The sequence below is a fragment of the Esox lucius genome, chromosome 3 (genome assembly GCF_011004845.1).
Source record: "Esox lucius isolate fEsoLuc1 chromosome 3, fEsoLuc1.pri, whole genome shotgun sequence".
NCBI lineage: Eukaryota > Metazoa > Chordata > Actinopteri > Esociformes > Esocidae > Esox > Esox lucius.
This window is the reverse complement of record NC_047571.1, coordinates 10,848,832-10,870,114: the sequence shown is the minus strand read 5'-3', so window position 1 is coordinate 10,870,114 and position 21,283 is coordinate 10,848,832. Positions and strand designations below refer to the sequence as shown.

Here is a 21,283-nt window from a genome sequence, read left to right as displayed (position 1 = left end):
GCTTGACTTCTATTCACCTTCCCAAGAGCACTTATAAATTCTAGAAAGGCAAGCTTATTCTCCTGCTCCGTAAAACTGAATTTTCAACTACTCAGCCATATACATAATTACTTGTTTAGTGATGTGGGAGCTTCCAGTGTACTTGAGAAGAAAGAATGGTTTCACTTTATTTGAAACATCCCTTATATTGTAGATGACCTACAGATAGCCTACTGTACTATGAACAAACTACAGAATATGTTGGTAACCATCTGCTTGCTGCACTCTCAGAAAAAGGGTTTCACAATAAAAAAAAATTGGTTGCCCCTATGTGTGGAACCATTTTGAAAAACACCTTTGGGTTTCGAGTAGACCATTTTCATCTCCAATGTTTTAAGGTTCTTGGGTTCTATTACACAAGGATAAGGTTTACGTTAACGGTTACATTTAAAATGACTATAATTATTACAAATGGTTACAAAAACCTTAATTACCCCCTGTTCCCGATGCCACTGATTCTCATCAACGCTATTGGTTATAAAATGTGATAACATTTTGAAAGTAAAATCTACCAATATCAGGGCTATGAATTGCCACATATACAGTGGATGTAAAAAGTCTACACACCCCTGTTAAAATGACAGGTTTTTTTTTTATTTAAAAGAATGAGACAAAGATAAATCATGTCAGAACGTTTTCCTCTTTTAATGTGACCTATAATGGGAACAATTGAATTGAAAAATAAACAAAAATCTTTGAGGGGGAAAATGAAAAATAAAAACCTTATAATAACCTGGTTGCATAAGTGAGCACACCCTCTTATAACTGGGGATGTGGCTGTGTTCAGAATTAACCAATCACATTCAAAATCATGTTAAATAGAAGTCATTACATACCTGCCATCATTTAAAGTGACTCTGATTAATCACAAATAAAGTTCAGCTGTTCTTGTAGGATTTTCCTGACATTTTCTTAGTTGCATCTCAGATCAAAGCCATGGTCCCCAGAGAGCTTCCAAAGGATCAGAGGGATCTCATTGTTGAAAGATATCAGTCAGGTGTAGGGTATAAAATAATATTTAAAGCATTAGATATACCATCGTGGTGAAGAAAGAGCTGAGCCGCAAGGCGAAGCTCTCGATTTACCGGTCAATCTACGTTCCTACTCTCACCTATGGTCATGAGCTTTGGGTCATGACCGAAAGGACAGGATCCCGGATACAGGCGGCCGAAATGAGCTTTCTCCGCAGGGTGGCTGGGCGATCCCTTAGAGATGGGGTGAGAAGCTCGGTCACCCGGGAGGAGCTCAGAGTAGAGCCGCTGCTCCTCCACATCGAGAGGGGTCAGCTGAGGTGGCTTGGGCATCTGTTTCGGATGCCTCCGGAACGCCTTCCTGGGAAGGTGTTCCGGTCCCGTCCCACCGGGAGGAGACCCCGGGGAAGACCTAGGACACGCTGCAGGGACTATGTCTCCCGGCTGGCCTGGGAACGCCTCGGTGTCCCCCCGGAAGAGCTGGAGGAAGTGTCTGGGGAGAGGGAAGTCTGGGCATCCCTGCTTAGACTGCTGCCCCCACGACCCGGCCCCGGATAAGCGGAAGAAGATGGTATGGTATGGTAGATATACCATGGAACACAGTGAAGACAGTCATCATCAAGTGGAGAAAATATGGCATTACCAAGAACTGGACGTCCCTCCAAAATTGATGAAAAGACGAGAAGAAAACTGGTCAGGGAGGCTTCCAAGAGGCCTTTCAAGAGGAATATCTGGCAAGTACTGGCTGTGTGCTACATGTGACAACAATCTCCTGTATTCTTCATATGAATGGGCTATGGGGTAGGGTCGCAAGACAGAAGCCTTTTCATACAAAGAAAAACATCCAAGCCTGGCTGAAGTTTGCAAAAACAAACATCAAGTCCCCCAAAAGCATGTGGGAAAATGTGTTACGGTCTGATGAAACCAAGGTTGAACTTTTTGGCCATAATTCCAAAAGGTATGTTTGGTGTAAAAACAACACTGCACATCACCCAAAGAACACCATACCCACAGTGAAGCATGGTGGTGGCAGCATTTTGCTTTGGGGCAAATTAGATTACAGTTTTTATTCAGCTGGAACTGTGGCCTTAGTCATGGTGGAGGGAATTATGTTCCAAATACCAGGCAATTTTGGCACAAAACCTTCAGGCGTCCGTTAGACAGCTGAAGATGAAATTCACCTTTCAGCACGACAACGACCCAAAGCACACATCCAAATCCACAAAAGTATGGTTTCACCAGAAGAAGATTAACGTTTTGGAATGGCCCAGCCAGAGCCCAGACCTGAATCCAATTGAACATCTGTGGGGTGATCTGAAGAGGGCTGTGCACAGGAGATGTCCTCGCAATCTGACAGATTTGGAGCGCTTTTTCAAAGAAGAGTGGGCAAATATTGCCACGTCAAGATGTGCCATGCTAATAGACTCCTACCCAAAAAGACTGAGATTTCAGTTTGTTTTTCAATTGAATTGTTCACGGTATAGGTCACATTAAAGGTGGAAAAAGTTCTGACATGATTTATTTTAGTCACATTCTTTTACTTCATAAGAACCTGGCATTTTAACAGGGGTGTTTAGACTTTTTATAGCCACTGTAAATATCAAAACATCTGATGAGTCATAAAAACTTCTGCTATAATAAGACATTTTCTCGCAAGGTATTTTCATTTTCACAATACTGATTGTCATTTCCACATCACACTGATGTCCATATCGGAAATTAGAACCTCAGTTTTGTGGTAATGATAATATGCATATTAATTAAAAACCTACTTCCTCACTCTAGAATGTTTTTCAAGCCAATCAGAAAATAGTACACGAAAATGCCTTTGTACATAATTATATTAACAATGTAATGACACTTTCGGATAGAAAAACTAAAAAACATTCTGCGATTTGGTTACATGATTACCACATTTAAATTGCAAACACAAGATTTAAACTCATCTATGTGAAACTTTATGATTGTTACACCCCAATGAGAGTCCTAGGTCAGGTGTATTTAAAATTATTCAGCCGCTGTTATGCTTGAACCTCCTTGGTAAGTTAAAATAATTCTCATTACAGAAATATTCTTTAATAATAAAAATTTATTATATACTAGTACATATTCAATTGTTACTATTACCTATTCAAATTTTTACTAGCAGTTTACATATTTACTAGTACATTTGAACAGAGTCTAGAATCTACTACTAAAACATTACTTGTTGTGATTACTTTTACTTTTACTAGTAAAAGTAAATAGCATTCTAAATAGCGACAATTTGTTTCTGAAATACTAGTAGATTTTATTCAAAAGTGACTATCAACATCAGTGTATTGACTAGTGAATTCTTGAATTTTCGTGGTCAACTAATTTAATTCTCATTACCAAAATGTTAATTAATTACTCAAATACTTAAAAAAATATATATCCGTTATTTTATATGTAAATTTTCTTGTACAGGCAAACACTTGGGAGTTTAATTGAGGATATTACTCTGAAAAATGTATTAGGATAACTTATATAACATAAATCATCAAAAAGGCCATGATTCAGATCTTGGTTGTTATTCTGCTAATGAGAGGTATCTTTAAAATAATTCACGTTTGTCCATTATTATATCTCACTTTGAATAGATTTATGGTCATCCACTTACAAAGAAACAGGAAAGTTATATGTTTTTCTCATTTCCTTTATTGTGTATTTTACTGTATACACAATAGTTCCTTAATGAAACTTGACTTCATTTCTGATTTTGTCACCTGTGAAGGAGTCAATGGTGGCTGCAGTGCTCTGCTGTCTTCCCCTCTGAGCAGCTACAGTTATGGTGTATTCCGTGCCAGGCTCCAGGTCTTTGAGAGTGGTGGTGGTCACATCTTTGGGGACGGTCACCTCCTTCGTAAGGCCAGATGAGGAGGTGTAAGTGACCCTGTATTGGTCGATAGGCCCCTGTACCTCACCCCACAGCAGGGTGATGGTGTTGTCTGTGGACGCCATGACAGTCAGGTCCATGGGGGAATCCAGGCCTAAATCAACAAAATGAAGATTTCATCTTTATTTTGAGTCCTAATAGTGTGTCTGTAGACGCTCAACAGATTATCTACTGACTATCAATAACATTTTAAGTAGCCATCTACTAAGCCTAACAATTAGAACGTGAGGCGGACAAAAGAGAACTAGGTTATTCCTTGCTGGCTACTGGTCGCTGGTACTAGCAGTTTTCATTTTCAATGTCAGATAACTGATTTGCAAGGAGCCAAGTGATTAACTCGCTTACCAGTTCTGGCATTCATTGTGGCAGGAGAACTCTGATTGGTGCCAAGAACGGCCGATATGCCAATGCCATACTCTGTACCTGGCAATAGGTCTGTGGAGAGAGAAGGAGGGAAGGAGTGAGGGAGAGTATAGGAATGGGACATTGAGAGGGTAAGAGAATGACAGAAAACGAAAGGGACAAGAGCCACAGAGAACAGCATGCCACGTATTGATTTTAATATGTATGTGAAAAGAAAACCATTAAACATTAGCTGTTATGTGAATGAATCTCTCCATGCAATACCCTGGCGGACAATACCGTATATGATGATATTAAAAAGGAAGAATGAGTAGGCAGATGGAGCCTTTCAGAACTGCCTATTAAAAAACACATTAATATCAAAGGGCTTGCCAGATACCATGTTCATCAATATGTTTTCTTAAGATTCCCGCTAACCTTTTTACAAGTGCATAATTAGCCTGAGTAAAAATCAATACTACAACACTGAGTTCATCAGGTTATAGAAATTGAGGAAGAGAGATGGCCGTCATCCCACATACAAAGCCTGCCTTTCTGCCCTTTTTTCCATGACGGACACGTTCTTTGCACACATCTGATAACATCTCACGTCTCTCAAACTATCAACACTCTCATCATAGAAAGCATTAAAATGTCAGTCAGTCCTCACAACGAGAACGGCGTCTGTTTCTGGCGAGACGTTAGTTTGTCCTTTAAAACGGCAGCGAGAACATCTAAAACCCCCACCTGTAAGTACGGCCCTGCTGGTGGGTCCGTCGCTTCGTCTGACGTTGACCTTTTTGTACCGGTCACCTGCCAGGGTGCTGTAGACCACCTGGTAGCCCTCCACGACCGCCTCGCTGTTGTCCCACTCCAGCTCCAGGGTGGTGGAAGACTTGGACAACACCCGCAGGTTCTTGGGCGCGTCGATCTCTGAGAAGAACGAAAGAACTGACAACGTTGGGGCCACTGAGACCAATCATCAGAAGTGGCACATGGCTTCCACATTCAGTCACATCACGGAGTCAAGACATTAAAAAAGGACGACTGACTATATCTAAATGAAAATGTATTGAAATGTGTAAACAGCTTGTAATTACATTTCTGCGGATATGACTGGCACACTTCTGACCTGAATACAAAACGCCGGACAGTGGGCCTACTGGCATAATATACTGTATTTAACGTAGACGATGTAATGCAAATGGATTTAACAAACATATTAAATACATTCAATGGAAATAAAAGAGGCATAATAAAGCAGACGGTTGTTTTGCAGCCCTCACCGGTAGTGAACTCCGTGGCGACGGTTCCGGTCTCGTTGCCCTTGCGCACACCACTGACGGAGACCTGGTAGCGTGAACCCGGTCGTAGAACCTGTAGAGAGTACTGGCTGAGGGTGGGCTGCAGGCGGAAGGTGGTCTTTGGCCCGTCCTCTCCAATCAGACCGTAGCGCAGTACTATCTGGTCTATCTTGGCCTTTGGGTTGGTCCATTCCACGAAGGCCACAGAGTCAGAGACGTCACGCACGATCAGCTGCGTTGGTCCATCCATTACTGTAAGGGTTACAGGAGACGTGAGTCCACACGACAGATTTCACCATCTGAAGTGTGTCCCAAATGGCACTCTTTATTCTATGTATTTTGATACACTTGACCAGGGCACGTAGTGCAATAACAGTGTACTGGGTTGGAGGAGCTTTCCCATTTAGGACACTGGTGAACCATAGATGTGGTAACCATGTGTACGGTTCACACTGGTACTGGAGGAGGCGGCCATGACTAGTGTTCTACCACAGAACCAGAAGAAACTCACTGCTTTGCAGGTTTAGAGGCAGTGAACATTGTTTATTAACTGAAGAACATGTAAGACAAAACAAGACTCTTGGGGCGATACCGAAATAGCTTCCAAAAATACATTTAATAATGGAATTGTCTCCATGGCAATTGTGTGGACCGAGCAATAATTAGATTACAGTACCTATGAAAAAAAGGGGGAAAAAGCGCTGTTGGCTAAACAAGCATGAAAATTTGCAGTGGCTTAGATCCACAGAACAGTATAGCTTCAGCACTGCGGAAAGGGCTGGCCGCTTTTTGGCCACATGTCTCTCAGAATGCTAATCGGATGGATTGTAATTAACCCGTTTTTCACTGAGGTGGCCAGGAGCATCTGCTGCTTCAACCGGCCTTGCAATGGAGCTAAACCTCCATGTATCCGACCAGACCATTAAAATCTGAAACATTCGCTGTGACTGACTACAGAACTCCTCTTGTGGTTAAGCGTCGGGTTCCCTGAAAGATTGCAGAAGGTGATGCAAGACTCTTGGCCAAGAACGAACCCCCTTATTCCCTCGCCAGACGTTTCAAGTATTCCTATCGTTCCTCGAAGAAGGATGGCAAAATCTTTACAGCCATAAATAATTGAGTGTCTTCAAATTTGGCTTTCTTTATCCAATAAGGTATCTGTGGGTGGACACGGTGAAACATTTATGAATGCTCATGAATTATGAATGCGTACTTAATTACAACCGACAGTGGGCCCGGGTTGGAAAATGAATGGTGTTTTTCGCAATGCGCGCGTAATATCACTTTGTATGGGAAAGTTCAATTGAATCTAATCCCACTGTCTGGAAGTGTCGGTGTGTAGAATTCCTGGGTGAAGTTTACATTAAGTGCATAATTGCCATTAGACTGAGCCATTTGTCACGGTGACATTTTCCATTAGTCTCAGCCCTGTCACGCATGTCTGTGCTTGTGTGTGAGATTTGTATGTGTGAATCCCCCCATCTTGAGTCGTGTGTTTCCAAGCTACACTGAGACAACATTCACATGGAGAGTGCAGACTAAGGGGGCAGACATGAAGGACCACAAAGAGACAACGTGTGAAGAGCAGAGGCACTCCGTGACATGGGGTGGATAAATAGAAACAGCAGCAGCACTAGGCACAACATACAGACGCCGTGATCCAGCTGAGGGAATTTAGATGGGAAAACGAAGGGCATGGATTAAATTCACCTCGTCGCCAACTAAATACAAGGCCCGATAGAAATGTAACTTCCGCCACGTGCCACGTTGAGCTCCTGGGGAGCAATTAGCTTTTACTGCCCTGCTCAGGAACAGAAGGACAGATGTTTTCTCCCTTGACGACTCAGGGTTTCAATCTAGCAACCTCTTGGTTAAAGCCAGGCCACCTGACTCCGCACACAGACCCCTGAAACCCACGTGCAGGGGTATGATAACAACCAAATGTTTACGGACACAGTGGATAGGAGTGTGTGGGGGAGAGTTTCGGTGAGGTTTGAGCGACCACGGACAGAACTGTGCATACATGTGGTGACAGTGGCGGATACTGGTTGGCTGCGGCCCTGGTCCCTCAGAGCCACCAGGTTGACGGTGTACTCTTCTCCCGGTCTCAACCCTGTCTGGTGGAATGAAGTGATGGTGCTGGGTAACTGGGCTGTCATCCCTCCATCGTTGTCCTGTCAGAAAACACAGACAGCTAGAACTCTCTGGCGTTACTAGAGTTCCTCATCATACACACGCGCACGCACACACACACACACACGTTAACCCACACGTGCACACTGCCACACGCGGGTGTGCTCATGGAACTATCTGGCATAATTTCGGCTCCTCTCTTAGGAGCTATGGTTCCACTTGATCTACCCCGGGCTGAAGTTGGTGGAGGGGTAGGATTTGAATAAACCTCAACCCTCACTGCTCTGGCGAGCACCCAAGCTGTGGCATCCATAAATATAATGTTGTGTGATTGGTTTTATGATAAATGAAGCTCACTTTGGCTGCTCTTTTGGCAGTAAAGCTTTAGGTCTTGTTAAGAGTTCTGTGGTAAATGACTTTGTAAAAAAAATCCAGATCATATTTCAATGACAGGTTTATGACCTACCGACCGACCGACTGACCGACCCGACAGACGGAGGAACAACCAATCCAAAAAGGTAATTTGGCATGGTAATATTGAGTAAACAACTCTGAATATCTAGCAATGCCTTGCATCTTTTCCCAGATACAAAGGTTTGTGTGGGGTTACTCACTGGGCGAGCCCTCATTTCTCATTGCTTTTGGCCGTGAACCCATGTTTGTCTCCAGCCACCACTTTAATGCGCACATCCATTACGATATTGTGAAGTTTCAGGGTGCTTTCGGATTAAACCCGCAGGGGTCGACACTCTGACTCCTAATATGATTTCCCAAGTGACGACGTCGATGTCGAAACCCTCAAAACCTATACGGCGAGGGAACTAGCTAGCAGACAGACTAAGGGAGCCTCACAGCCAGTGGTGTAGATTGAAGTGCACTGTGACCCAGCTTCTCCCATGCTGCTTTGTATTCATATCCTGTCACCTCCAAAAGCTTTCCGGGTTTGTTTCCAAGCCATTTATGCTTTTCATCTTAAAACCCAGGCTTAAGTCTTTGAGCACATCCAAACTTCTATCCTTCTTCAAGTACCTTCAGGAGAAAGCCAATTATGGAGAGAGGTACTAAGGATAAGAGGACCTGGTATTTATGAAGGGAAAAACCTCTCCAAACTTTGAACCTGTGGTTATTATGGATATGAGTTTGAAGAGGGCACCTGCTTGCTGATCCTCCTAATCGTGAGTAAGCATTGGCCAATCCACAGTCTGATTTGGCTGAGAGTTTAAGTTGATCTCTTCCCCAAATGTTTTTATTTTCTTTATTTATATTTAGAAATAAAATACTAGTATTTCAAAAGAAAGCCTCCTGAGATTTAACATACCGAGCTGCAAACTGTTTCTGGGTCATTCCTAAAGAACGGAATACCATCCATGTGCTGCAAGACATGGTAGAGGTCAATCATTTTCAAGGTCTTATGTAATATAATACCTTGATCATGTTTGGCTCTAAATTGTTTTGCCTTGCTAATATTCTGGAATAATTGGTAAATGCAAATCTGCATCATTTTTATGTTATTGCACAAACAAATTTTAGACCTGGGCACAGTACTGTTATATCATTTACAGTAGTTGCAAATTATATTGCCGAAGCCCTACAATCTTTTGACTGCTGTCGTAGGTCTTAGCTTGATGTCTCATAATAAATAAAGGCAGAGTAAAACATACAATTGTTTCACAATGTTTACCCCAGAACCCTGTTCTGAATGTTTTTGAAGCCAGTGACTGGATTTTTCGGGGAACTATATATGCATGTTGAACGTGCAACCTTTTTTATCCTTAATACATGTTTACATTTATAAATACTTTATGCTAGAAAAATGTCAAAACATATTGTAGTAGGTAAATGGGAAACTTTTTGAGTACTGTAAAAATGGGAGACATGGAAAGATTAGAATAAACAAGAAACCAGGCAAGCCTAGTTCAGCCGCCCCGCAATAGAACATTTTCCTACCTCCACTTTTGAATCCGGGTCACCCACATGAAAGGCTGTGTCGTTTACCACTACACCACGAAGCTGTACGCTTGCCATGTGTCAGTATAGCCTCTTGTCTCTATCCTGAACCAATCCTCTTTTGCCACTGGCCGTTTTAATAGTTAATTGGCCATTCGTGAATGACATTGATCCAATTAGACTGACTAACGTTTCTGTATTGCTTTTGCAACTGGCCGTTTTAACAGCTTATTAGCTAGTCATAGGCTTACTAGTATCTACTAACTTCTTAGGAATAATCATAAGAATGAAGCAATTGCTAGCGAGACTGAAGACAAACTATTCCATGCCAGAAACAGTCGCAATATAAACGTATACTGTTTCAGGTTTTAGCCAGCAATGTTTGTCGTCAATACGGAATAATTCACAATGCGTACTTGGAGATACGAACTCGGGACCTATATAAGTCTGCATCTCTAACCACTACGCCAATTAACAAGGGGTAGTCAGTCAGTCACTCAGTAAGAGATATTCGCTCTTCTTGGCCGGCTCCGCTTACGCTGTCCGGCAAAAAAAGAGTACATTTCCCATTCTTACTTATCCTATTGTTTTGACTTTTGTTAAACTTCTGCCTAAAAACACGTACAGCCAAATTCCTAGCCAGAGCAAAGTTTCCTGTACGACTCCCTGATAAAATAAAGGTTAAATACAGTGCAACATGATATCTACCCTGTGAAATTCACTCTGTATTCATTCCAACTGTTTTAGTAAGCAGCTGGAGTTGAATAGCCATCCAGAACTGTCCTCTTTACCCGTAGAACATTACCTTAGGAATGAAGCTTATTTCCCAGCCATCCAGTGCGTAGTAGAATGGTTGCCACTGCACCTCCACAGACGTCTCTGTGATGGATTTGAAGAGTAAACCGTTTGGATTTGAGAGATCTAGGAGGCAAGGAGAGATGTATTATAGGCCTTCATCTTCTGTATGCTCGATAAATCACCCACCTTACACAGGCTCCTTACCACCTGGGGCAGGGGAAGAAGTGTGTGGGGGGATGGACCTCACCCATGTTCCTTATAAGTGGATGTCAGGCCAGGCGGAAGGAACACATCCGCTGCTTTCCAACACACTGTTGAATACCCTTGTGGTTATTTATTAGCCAGCTTATTGACCAAACACTGTGCAATGGACATTACTAGCCTCCCTGCAATGATTCTGGATCCAAACGCCTGCACGAACAACAGTATAGAGAGCGAAAGCAGTCCCAGAAATGTGATTGGTCCCAGAAACCGATGGGCTGGGTCAGAGCCGGAACACATTAGGGTAAAGCGGCACTCAGAAAAATCTGATTCTGAGATAGCAACACCTTTAATTGTCTCTTTTCATACTTTCTGTGATATCACAACAGTTTTGTTGTTTCCCTGTTTTTGTTTGCAAATGTTTATTTTCAGTCCTAAATTGATGTGAGTATTCACTTTAGTTTGTCTTTTTCTGAGGCAAATTCAGTGTGCTCTCAAGGTGGGTGTCTTTTGGGTCCCACTTATATCTGTTGATTGGCAACATTTCAGTAGACATACCATTGGTGTATCTCAGCACCTATTTTTAAGGTTAATAACGTCAAATACCATTTTATCCTCATTGTTGGACTGTCTGTCAAAGGTGCACACAAACTTAACTTCACTCACATCCCCAGAACATGACGAAATAACTGCACAGTTTCCTTGTTGCTACACGAGCCAAGTTCATGGCGTGGCAATTTTCTGAGTGGTCAAATTATGCTAGCTATCACTAGAGATAATATTGTCCTATTGCCATCTCTGGGACTCAAGTCTATGAAAAGGCACCTCCTCTGTGTTTTGAATAATGAATGATAGGTGTCCCTCATTAGTAGTTTTGCTCATGCACGCAACTGCACAAATGCGCAGTACGCCCACCGACTACTGTTTTCTCATGTCTTGGCCGAGATATTACAAAAGACGAGACTGTGAACCCATGACTTAGTTGTATCACATAAAATGTATGAAGTGGATGTGGAGGCGTCTTTTCTCTGACCTTCAGATCCAAAAACTGCTGCACATTCGCAGAGGACATTTTGTGAATATATGGAACTTAAAACCCACAAGCTCTTTACATTTTCTAGTTACTGCTTGAACCCCCCCCCCCCCCCACACACACACACAAGTTTATTGTATGCTGCTCTTTGATTGACTTGGTAACGTAGTCTTACATGTGAAACATCAAATATACATGCAGGAAATACTTTGAGGGCAGACAAAGTCATGTAATGTATTGTGTTTGACAACACACGTGATATGCAAAGCATACCCTGGGTGGGTAGGTGGAGAGGTTCTTACAAAACAAAAGAGATCCCCATTCAGAGTACCGGTCCACGAAGAACAAACAAGCCCAGTGTCAAAGTATGATAACTGGCTACAGAGTGGCTGCCCTGACATGGAACTTTCACTGAGGATAAAGTATATATCCTCAGCTTTAATTTTAGGGTATTTGTGTACATATTGGTTTCACCATTTACAAATGACACACTTCATACATAATTCTCCTAAAAGGGCACCAAATGTTTTTAGACAGATTCATTTAATATAATATCCAAATTAAGCATGTATGTTTAGTATTTTATTGCATAGCTTTGCCTGCAACAACTGCCTGATGTCTTCAACTCAATTACACCATTTTCCTTTTATCGAAGCAAATGACAGATATGTTCAATTTGCTTTAACTTGGCCAGTCAATGCATTTAGTTGCAACTGCAGTATGTTTGGGGTCATTGTCTCGCTGTATGATGAAGGGCAGTTTGGAACAATTTGCTTATACTTTAGCAAACAAGATGCTTTTATACACCTCAGCAGCTACATCTTCAATAAAGACAAGTTGGCCAGTTGCAGTCATAGCCAAACATGCCCTTGTCTATCAAGCCATATTCGAATAGAAAAGCTACCATTATATACTTTAAAATCATAGTTACAGTTTTATTTAATATGCAAACGTTAGGAGAGACAAAAAAGGAAAAATAAATGCTTGATGGTCCCAATAAATACAAAGGGCACAGTAGTTCAGCAGCAAATTATGGTGACGTACCCAATATGGCCAAAAGTCTGTGGACACATTTATTATTGAGTTCAGGTGTTTCTGCCACACCCATTGTTCACGGGTGCATAAAAGCCTCACATCAACATGCTCAATACCAAGCATCGGTTGGTGTAAGTGTGTGGTGTAAAGTGGTGTAAAGCACACCGTCACTGGACCCTGAAGCAGTGGAAATGTGTTCTCAGGAGTGAAGAATTACGCTTCACTAAATCTGGCAGGCTTATGGACGAATCTGGTTGTGGTTCATTTGGCTGAATGGGCATAAATTCCCACAGAGACACTCCAAAATCTTGTGGAAAGTCTTCCCAAGACGAAGACAGAAGAGTGGTGGCATTCATAGCCGCAAAGGGGGCGGGCAGGGCAACTACATATGCATGTGATTTTGGAATGGGATGTCCAACAAGCTCATTTACAGTACAGTATAAAAGTCTTAGGCGCCTGAAATACTTTTTTCATAAGTTGGGCTCTGTATGCCACCACAATGGATTTGAAATGAAACAACCGAGATGCAATTGAAATGCATTAAAGACTTTCAGATTTAATTCAAGGGGTTGAACAAGAATATTGCATGAAACATTTAGGAATTGCAGCCATTTTCATACAGAGTCCCCATATTACAGAGGCTCAAATGTAATTGGACAAATTAACACAATCATAAATAAAATATTAATTTTTTCACTGCCTCCACCGTGTTTTACAGATGATGTGGTATGCTACGGATAATGAGCCGTTCCAAGCCTTCTCCATACTTTTTTCTTCCCATCATTCTGGTACAGGTTGATCTTAGTTTCATCTGTCCAAAGAATGCTGTTCCAGAACTGGGTAGGCTTTTTCTATAAGTTTTTTGGCGAAGTCCAGGCCTTTTTGCGTTTCAGAGCTCACTAGCAAGTTCTTTTTTTCTCAGAATGTACCAAACTGTTGATTTGGCAACTCCTAATGTTCCTGCTATCTCTCTGATGTTTTTATTAACAGCTTCCAAATAAGAATGCCACACATGATCTCAACTCCACACCTTTTACCTGCTTAATTGATTAAGAAATAACAAAGGAACAGCCCACACCTGTCCATGAAACAGCTTTTGAGTCAATTGTCCAACTACTTTTGGTCCCTTGAAAAGAGGGGGCTACATATTAAAGAGTTGTAATTCTTAAACCCTTCCTCCAATTTGGAAGTAAATACCCTCAAATTACAGCTAAGAAACTGCACCTTAAGCCCATATTCCTAATTTAACTGTAACTTGAATATATTCAATATGTTTTTAAATATGTTTGGTTTGATACTGGTATTAAAATACTCAATCAAACATGTTGTTGCTATCCATATCAATTTCCTTACGATGTGGTAATTAATTAAAATCTGGTGTTCCCCCTATCTGAAAGCAAATTTGACCTTAGTCCAATGTCATTCCTGCTCCCGATAGTGAGGAATCCCTCTTCTGCCCCTCTAATCTTGATAATAACTTTGAGTGATGCGGGGAGCTGGGATTTCATACCGTAGCATAGATAAATATATATATATTAATTTGCTGAGGGAAACTTATGACCTTCCCATAAATGTTTTCATAAACCTACAGATTAGAGACTAGGTTTTCCTGCATTTAAAAATGTTAGGCCTTCTACGAAGTGTGCATCAATATGGTCTCCATCTCAGGCATCTGTACAGTATGCCTTGCCTATATGACACATTTCATTCTCTGTCAACCCATCTTCATCAGATTCCATCAAAGCAAACTGGGAGGACGAACTACACACTGACATTTCTGTAGCAGATTGGGAGGTTAGCTTGGAGAAAATTCATAAATATGTTCAATCAACTCCGGGCATTTCTGACTGTTCAGTTCCCTTCTGTTTTGTGTTGTCATTTATTAAAAAAATAAAAACACTTATTTATAATTTTCATTAAATATATTTCATAAGATTTAATCTAGATTTCTGCATGTGTGGTCAACAAAGAACTGGAAAAGGGAAACCAACACACTATTCCTGCTTGTATCCCTGTTGGTCATTTATTGAAGATTATGCATCAGTCAGTATGCCTTAGTCAGAGCTTCAAGTGATGAAGAAAAATGTAAAAGGATAAAAAGGGTGTTCTTCAATACCTTCATTTGTTCAGAAGAACAAATAAACTGTAGTCATAATTTGTCTAAGTAAATGTTTGTAATAGAATGTTGGCAGTTCTATATTCATGCAGCTGAGAGGCTAAATTCCCTGTCAAACGATTTCAGTTTATTTGTAATATGGCTGGCTTGTCACACTAACTGCGTAGGATCGGCTGATCTGCATATGTTGTGCCAGGTTATTTCGGTCAATACACCATGTAATCTCTCATCAGAGGCATCTTGGGACATGCAACAGTAAAGTACAAAGAAAATGCAGGTCCCACGTCTTCTTTGCCATTCTGCCTTATCCTATGTCCAGACACCAGAGTCTTAATCAGAAGGAGTGAAATAAATATGCAAACCACTATGGTAATTTTCACAATTATAGTACACGGACAGATACTAATAAAAACAAAATAGGCTATGAAGATGGTCTAGTCAGGATTGTATTTTCTTCATAATTTTATTTAATTTTTTTAGCATTGTGTTTCCTGCTGATGACAATTGTAATTCTTAGTGATGGCCCAATCAGTCCTTTAAAATAACTGAATGTTAACTGAATATAAAAAATGCTTCTTATTCCCTGGCAAAATGAGAGTTTCCCATAAGTCTTAAAAACATTGACTAGAAATTAAGAGCCTGCAGCAATTTGCCAATCTGGCATTTCTACACAGCAGGTGGCAAGAGCCTAATCACATTATGCTGAAAAAAGGGCCTTTTTCACTGAAGATGTGGCTGTTAACATACAGCGTATGTTTGTATGAGTTTTTAGGAGGACCCAATACATACCTACTATACATGTACTATATGGTAATGGTTATCTTGTAATGGGCAAATTTAAGTGTATCCATCACGCAGGTTATTTAGTGTGAAAGTGTTTTGATAAATCACCTCTTGACAGTTAATTCCAACATCTTAGAACTTTCACTGAAGTTCAATATTGACACTCAAAAAGGAAAACTAAATAGATTTCTTTTAACAATTTTCACATTTTAACTTGTGGTTAACTTAAAGGGGCATGCCGCTGTGGAATCTGAACATTAATAATTACAATATGAATATGCCTAGATAATGAGAACAACAGAAACCTCTCTGTTTAGATTCTCTCTGTAAGTTGTGCTCTGATAACCACAGCAATGCTTACATTTACCATTTGGCATACTGTCTTGGAAACCTGATCTTTGCTAGGTAAACACACTCTTCAATGTATATGTCAGCTTGTAACCAACATTACAGTGAGAAGAGATTGAGTGAGAAGAGATTGAGGTCGTGTAAAGAAGACCAGGTCTGTAACTTCATGAACAAAACTATCTAATGCTGCAATAAATAATTGAATTATTCTCTCCCTTGACAACCGGATATGCGATAATTATTTCAAACACTATACGAAACAGCTGATTTTTAACACCACTATTGGTATACTTTTTTATTCTACTTATTAATGCTTACCTATTTGTTCTTAAACATGTAAATTACAAACTGAGAATGTTTTGTTGCCAAAAAATTGAATTGAAAACAAACACTGTACTGAATAGTCTAAAGTATAGTTAAAACTATAAGGCCAATTGCAAGCATGGAAAACTACCAGATTAATACCAGCAGACATTTCAGTGAAGCATCACTACTCGCTAAAATCACTGGCAAAGCTCAGTTGCAACCAACATTGGCCAGTGATTAACCGGTCCCTAACACAGATGTCAAGATGATCTTTAAATCTTGATTGTAGCCAAAAAATGTCAGAGCAATTTCGCCCTCTGATTGGTATATTCATCGCAATTTTTAGTAACTATTTCTCTATTTGACATTTGCTGCACTTAAAATAAAAAATGACCTTGTTTACCACAGCAAATCTATAGTGGAAATTTAACAAACATGTCATGTGAAAGGAAAACTAATGTTAATGGTGTAAACTTATATTTTGATTTCTTTACATTTAATTTAATCTGTACCACTCTCTTCAAAATAAAATTTTCGTATATGGTAATATCCCTGGACAATCCTTATTTTACATGTGTAAATACCTAGAGGAAGGTATTTTCCTAACATTTATGTGCAGTACAACATAATCCACTAGCTGGCATGTTAGCTAAAGTTCCTTTATGGCCATTGAAACAAGTTAGCTGTGAGCTGCAGATAACAAAAACATATCTACCAATAGCTACAGTAGATGGGGGAGAGTGCAGTGATTTTCTGAATTCATGGAATGGTGTCAAACAGATTAGCAACATCTTAATGTTTAGAGATGAGTTTCACGTATATGGGCAGACAGACGGCGTAGATAATGACGCCACCTGATGCCAGACAACGATGATGTCCTGGATAAAAAGAGAGAAGATTCCGGCATGTTTTACTCACAGGTTGACACCTGGACATTGGCAGGTACACTGATGACATTGTCCACCACAGCATACAGGTTGATGTTGTACTCGACGCCAGGTTCCAGGTCTGGGATAGTGCAGGCAGTGGTGTTACCAGGGACCCTGATCTCCAGCTGGACCCCACCTGGGCTGGTGGTCACGTAGGTGACCAGGTAGTCTGTCGTCAGTGCTGACACATCCCACTCCAGGTCAATGGTACGCTCTGTCACACCCCTGATGCGTAGGTTAAGAGCCGGAGCCACTGTGGGTGAGATGACATTTGCCTGTGAAATTAAAATCTTGCAACTTCGCAGTAACGTGCATTTCCTTTCATGCAGCAGATGATTGTCTTTTATTCATGCTCCGTCTCGGTTGACCCACATGTATAAACAACCCGTTCTGATTTGCACTCGACTGAGGCCAGTAGTGCGACAAATGTAGCTTTTGTATGACAGTGGATGTTGAAGGCATTGATATTCTTAGGAGGCTACTAGGACAGAACCTGGCCATAAACCTGAGAGGCTCTGAGCATGGAATGCAAATGAAGCCTTGCATAAACAAGAGAAGATACGTTTACAGCTCAATCAGAGAGAGTAACAGATCTTGTCCTGTTGTCATCTAGCAGTGTGGGACTTTTCATGGCAGAATGGACTCAGTGGTGGCGAAGCTGGCGGAGAATTAAGCCCTCCTTGGGGAGCCGTTAAAGGACTCGAGGTAGCGTTTTAGTTACTTCCGCACGCACAACAGATGGAGCCTTGGCTGCCTCCTCCTAAAGACTGACACTGGAGTAAAGCAAACTCCTGCGGCATTCACAGAGATTTATCGCAGGGACCAGATTCAGTCTTAAGTAAGACACACAAAAAAAGAAACCAGTAGTATAGTGATTGATACGGGTTATAGGGAGTGAGCACTTTAACTAAGCCTTCCAACAGAATGAAGGACACCCACGAGAGTCTCCACGTGAAGCCAACGCTTAGATGTTTAGAGCAGCGGCCCTGCTGAAAGTCTTTGAGTACATCCTAAATGGCACTCTATTACCTTTATAGGGCCCTTCTTGTCTCTGGTCAATGAAAGTGCACTATAAACCGAGTGGGGTGCCATTTAGGACACTTTTTCTCAGCCAGGACAGACCCTCCCTGCAGTTCTCTATCTTTCTGTCATTAATCACAGAGTAACATTGCAACGGAGAAGCAGAGAGAGGGAGGGGTGAACCGTTACACTGCTCCTCTGTCCTACACAGACATTCAGACTAGCCTGTCGTACACTGGAACCAGGAAGTTCAGACTGGCCTGTCCAACAGTGGAACCAGGATGTTTAGACTGGCCTGTCCAACAGTGGAACCAGGATGTTTAGACTGGCCTGTCCAACAGTGGAACCAGGATGTTTAGACTGGCCTGTCCAACAGTGGAACCAGGATGTTTAGACTGGCATGTCCTACAGTGGAACCAGGAAGTTCAGACTGGCCTGTCCTACAGTGGAACCAGGATGTTTAGACTGGCCTTTCCTACAGTGGAACCAGGAAGTTCAGACTGGCCTGTCCTACAGTGGAACCAGGATGTTTAGACTGGCCTGTCCAACAGTGGAACCAGGATGTTTAGACTGGCCTGTCCTACAGTGGAACCAGGATGTTCAGACTGGCCTGTCCTACACTCGGATGAATCCAATAATATACAATAAAGCTGAGGACCACCCCGCTGTTTTCAGGGAGCATACACTTCACATTTTCAGTCTCCTCCAGTTTTAAATTTTAGGAGGAGATGAGGTCCTGATCCACACCTGCGGAGTACCTGGTTTGGGGGGGCCCGTTGCTGTCCTTGTCCACCTGGTCATACTTCTGACCTAGTCTAAAATCAAATAGACTCTGGATTTAGCCCAGAGAAATGTATTTATTATTCCAATTGGACTCTTAATATCTCACCCGGCACAGCCAGAAGAGGACTGGTCACCCCTCTGAGCCTGGGTCCTCTCTAGGTTTCTTCCTAAAATTCAACCTTCTTAGGGAGTTTTTCCTAGCCACTGAAATTCAACACTACTGTTGTTTGCTCCTTGGGGTTTAAGGCCGGGTGTCTCTGTAAAGCACTTTGTGACAACTGCTGTTGTAAAAAGGGCTTTTATAAATAAATGTGATTGATTGTATCATCATTGCTTGACTCCCTTTACTCATCTCATGTAATTGTGCTCATTGGGTTCAGACAGATGATTTAGATGGTTTAGACAAAGCAAACTCATCCAATTGCTTGGTTCGAATGGACAAAAAGTTGAGCAAATGTGTTTAAGTTTGATTACTCATCAAACTCTTCTGGATCTGAGCTGAACACGGGATGTTGGTTCAGCTGTATGCCATAATCTTGAGCAAACTCTAGCAATCCTTTTGCAGCTGGTTGCCTTACCATTGTATGTTGAATAAACAAACTTAGCTCATAGCGAGTTTGCGCAGGGAAGACACATTCCATAAAAATAAAAATGAACTGTAGTTCTGAAAGCAGCAGCCAATAGCCAAATTGGGTCTCACAAAGTTGTGAACCATGTCATCACATAATCGGTCGTGAGCTCTGCCGATGTGGACAAATTAGTGGACAGGCTTTGGCTCAACTCACGACTATCTAATCCAACCTCCCACACTGTACTTGCAACCTCATTGGACAACATTCTGCCTGCCAGTTAACGTTAACCTTTCCAGTGTGGCTATTGTAACACATTAGCACATCCAAAAGCAAGCAAATACGATCATGTCAATTTAGGGACAAATTCAATCAGTTCTATTCAAAGCAGAATATGCATATTGGTTGTTTTAGCAGGTGGAACTGCATTAGAGCTGTCAGTAATCCTTAATTTTACAGCTAGCGGTGATTAGTGATGATGAGGGACAGATTGAACATTTTGCCAGGACACTACAGCCATGTGGTCCTTCGTATCCAAAGAGTCAAAACAACATTTATCATCTCACCCGAAAGATGGCACTCTAAACAGGGCAATGTCCTAGGACATTGCATTTCATCTTTAGATCTGAGAGAAGTGCCCCCTACTGGCCTTCCAACACCCGTTTCTGTAGCTTTATTAATTACTCCCTAATTACGAAAAAATGACCTTCGGGCTATCCTCACGTGCTTATATTGTCTCCTTTATATCTTTGTACTTTGCCTTTACTTACATATGTTTGTACTAACAGGTCTGTACAATTAAGTGTTCCACTCAGATAAGATGTACTTGCTAGGTACCATTGCATTGAACAACTACATCCAATAAAGAAAACAGGGTAGGCGTGAACCTAACCCCCTGTGTGACTCAACACCGTATTTAAGGATTTCTTGGTGTTCTCTCTGGAATTCTTACCAGCCCTATTCTTTCCTATTTGAGGCAGAAGTGCTCGCGTGACAACACCCTGCAGCTCTCAGATATCGCCCTAAAGTCCACTACAAAAAAGGTTTTGTAAAAAGTTATATAGCCACGTGCAACTCCTGAGACCCAGGTTGTTGATCCATGACCTGTTTATTAACAGGCTGTAATGAAGCGTTACCAAGCTGTCAAATCCACATGCAGCCCCATGCAGTAAAGTCACAGTTTTAGGTCCCAAGAAACAAAGACATCTGTTGATGGAATTAATCTCAGTGTTCTTGTGAAGAAATTATGCCGAAAAAAGCTTACCCACGCTTTTGTTACTTGCATTTACATTCTTTTCTCTCAGACAAACAGGAAATAAAGCTAAATCAACTTCAGCTCATGTCAGAATTGGCCCTGCTGCAGTCAGAAGATGCAGGCATTCTTCCAAGTGGTACAATATGTTAAGAAACAGCTGGAGGCAGTGTTTTCTTGTACATAGTTTTTGTGAAATGATCTGCCAATCTTTGTGAGAGGCGCCGACACAGTCTCAACCTTTATGTCTTTATGGAACACTCATCTCTTCGGTACGGTCGGTGATTAAGTATAGTCCAGGCCCAGGGGTGTGAAGGTGAATGGCATAGCACTTGTTTGACAAACCATCATCGGGCTCCTCACGTTCCACTGGGATACCCTCTCCAATGCTTTTGCTAGGGCTGAGTCACTCTCTTACAGTAGTTCCACTATGCCACCCTTACTCGCTGTGAGTGGG

General features: G+C 41.5%; 1 protein-coding gene across 5 annotated transcripts in view; it reads right to left on the bottom strand.

Annotated features, from left to right (window-relative positions):
* The window catches only part of tnr (tenascin R (restrictin, janusin)), a 132,242-nt gene that overhangs the window by 34,577 nt on the left and 76,382 nt on the right, over positions 1–21,283 (bottom strand). For 4 of the 5 annotated variants that reach the window (XM_010891322.4, XM_010891321.4, XM_010891325.4 and 1 more), the window contains exons 5-11: positions 17,192–17,455; positions 10,459–10,574; positions 7,597–7,747; positions 5,556–5,825; positions 5,017–5,220; positions 4,273–4,362; positions 3,758–4,021 (exon numbers count right to left, since the gene is read on the bottom strand). In XM_010891322.4, the coding sequence (XP_010889624.2) occupies positions 3,758–4,021; positions 4,273–4,362; positions 5,017–5,220; positions 5,556–5,825; positions 7,597–7,747; positions 10,459–10,574; positions 17,192–17,455 (1,359 nt within the window). The remainder of the gene's footprint in view (positions 1–3,757; positions 4,022–4,272; positions 4,363–5,016; positions 5,221–5,555; positions 5,826–7,596; positions 7,748–10,458; positions 10,575–17,191; positions 17,456–21,283) is intronic. The other variant, XM_010891324.4, reaches the window with a different exon arrangement.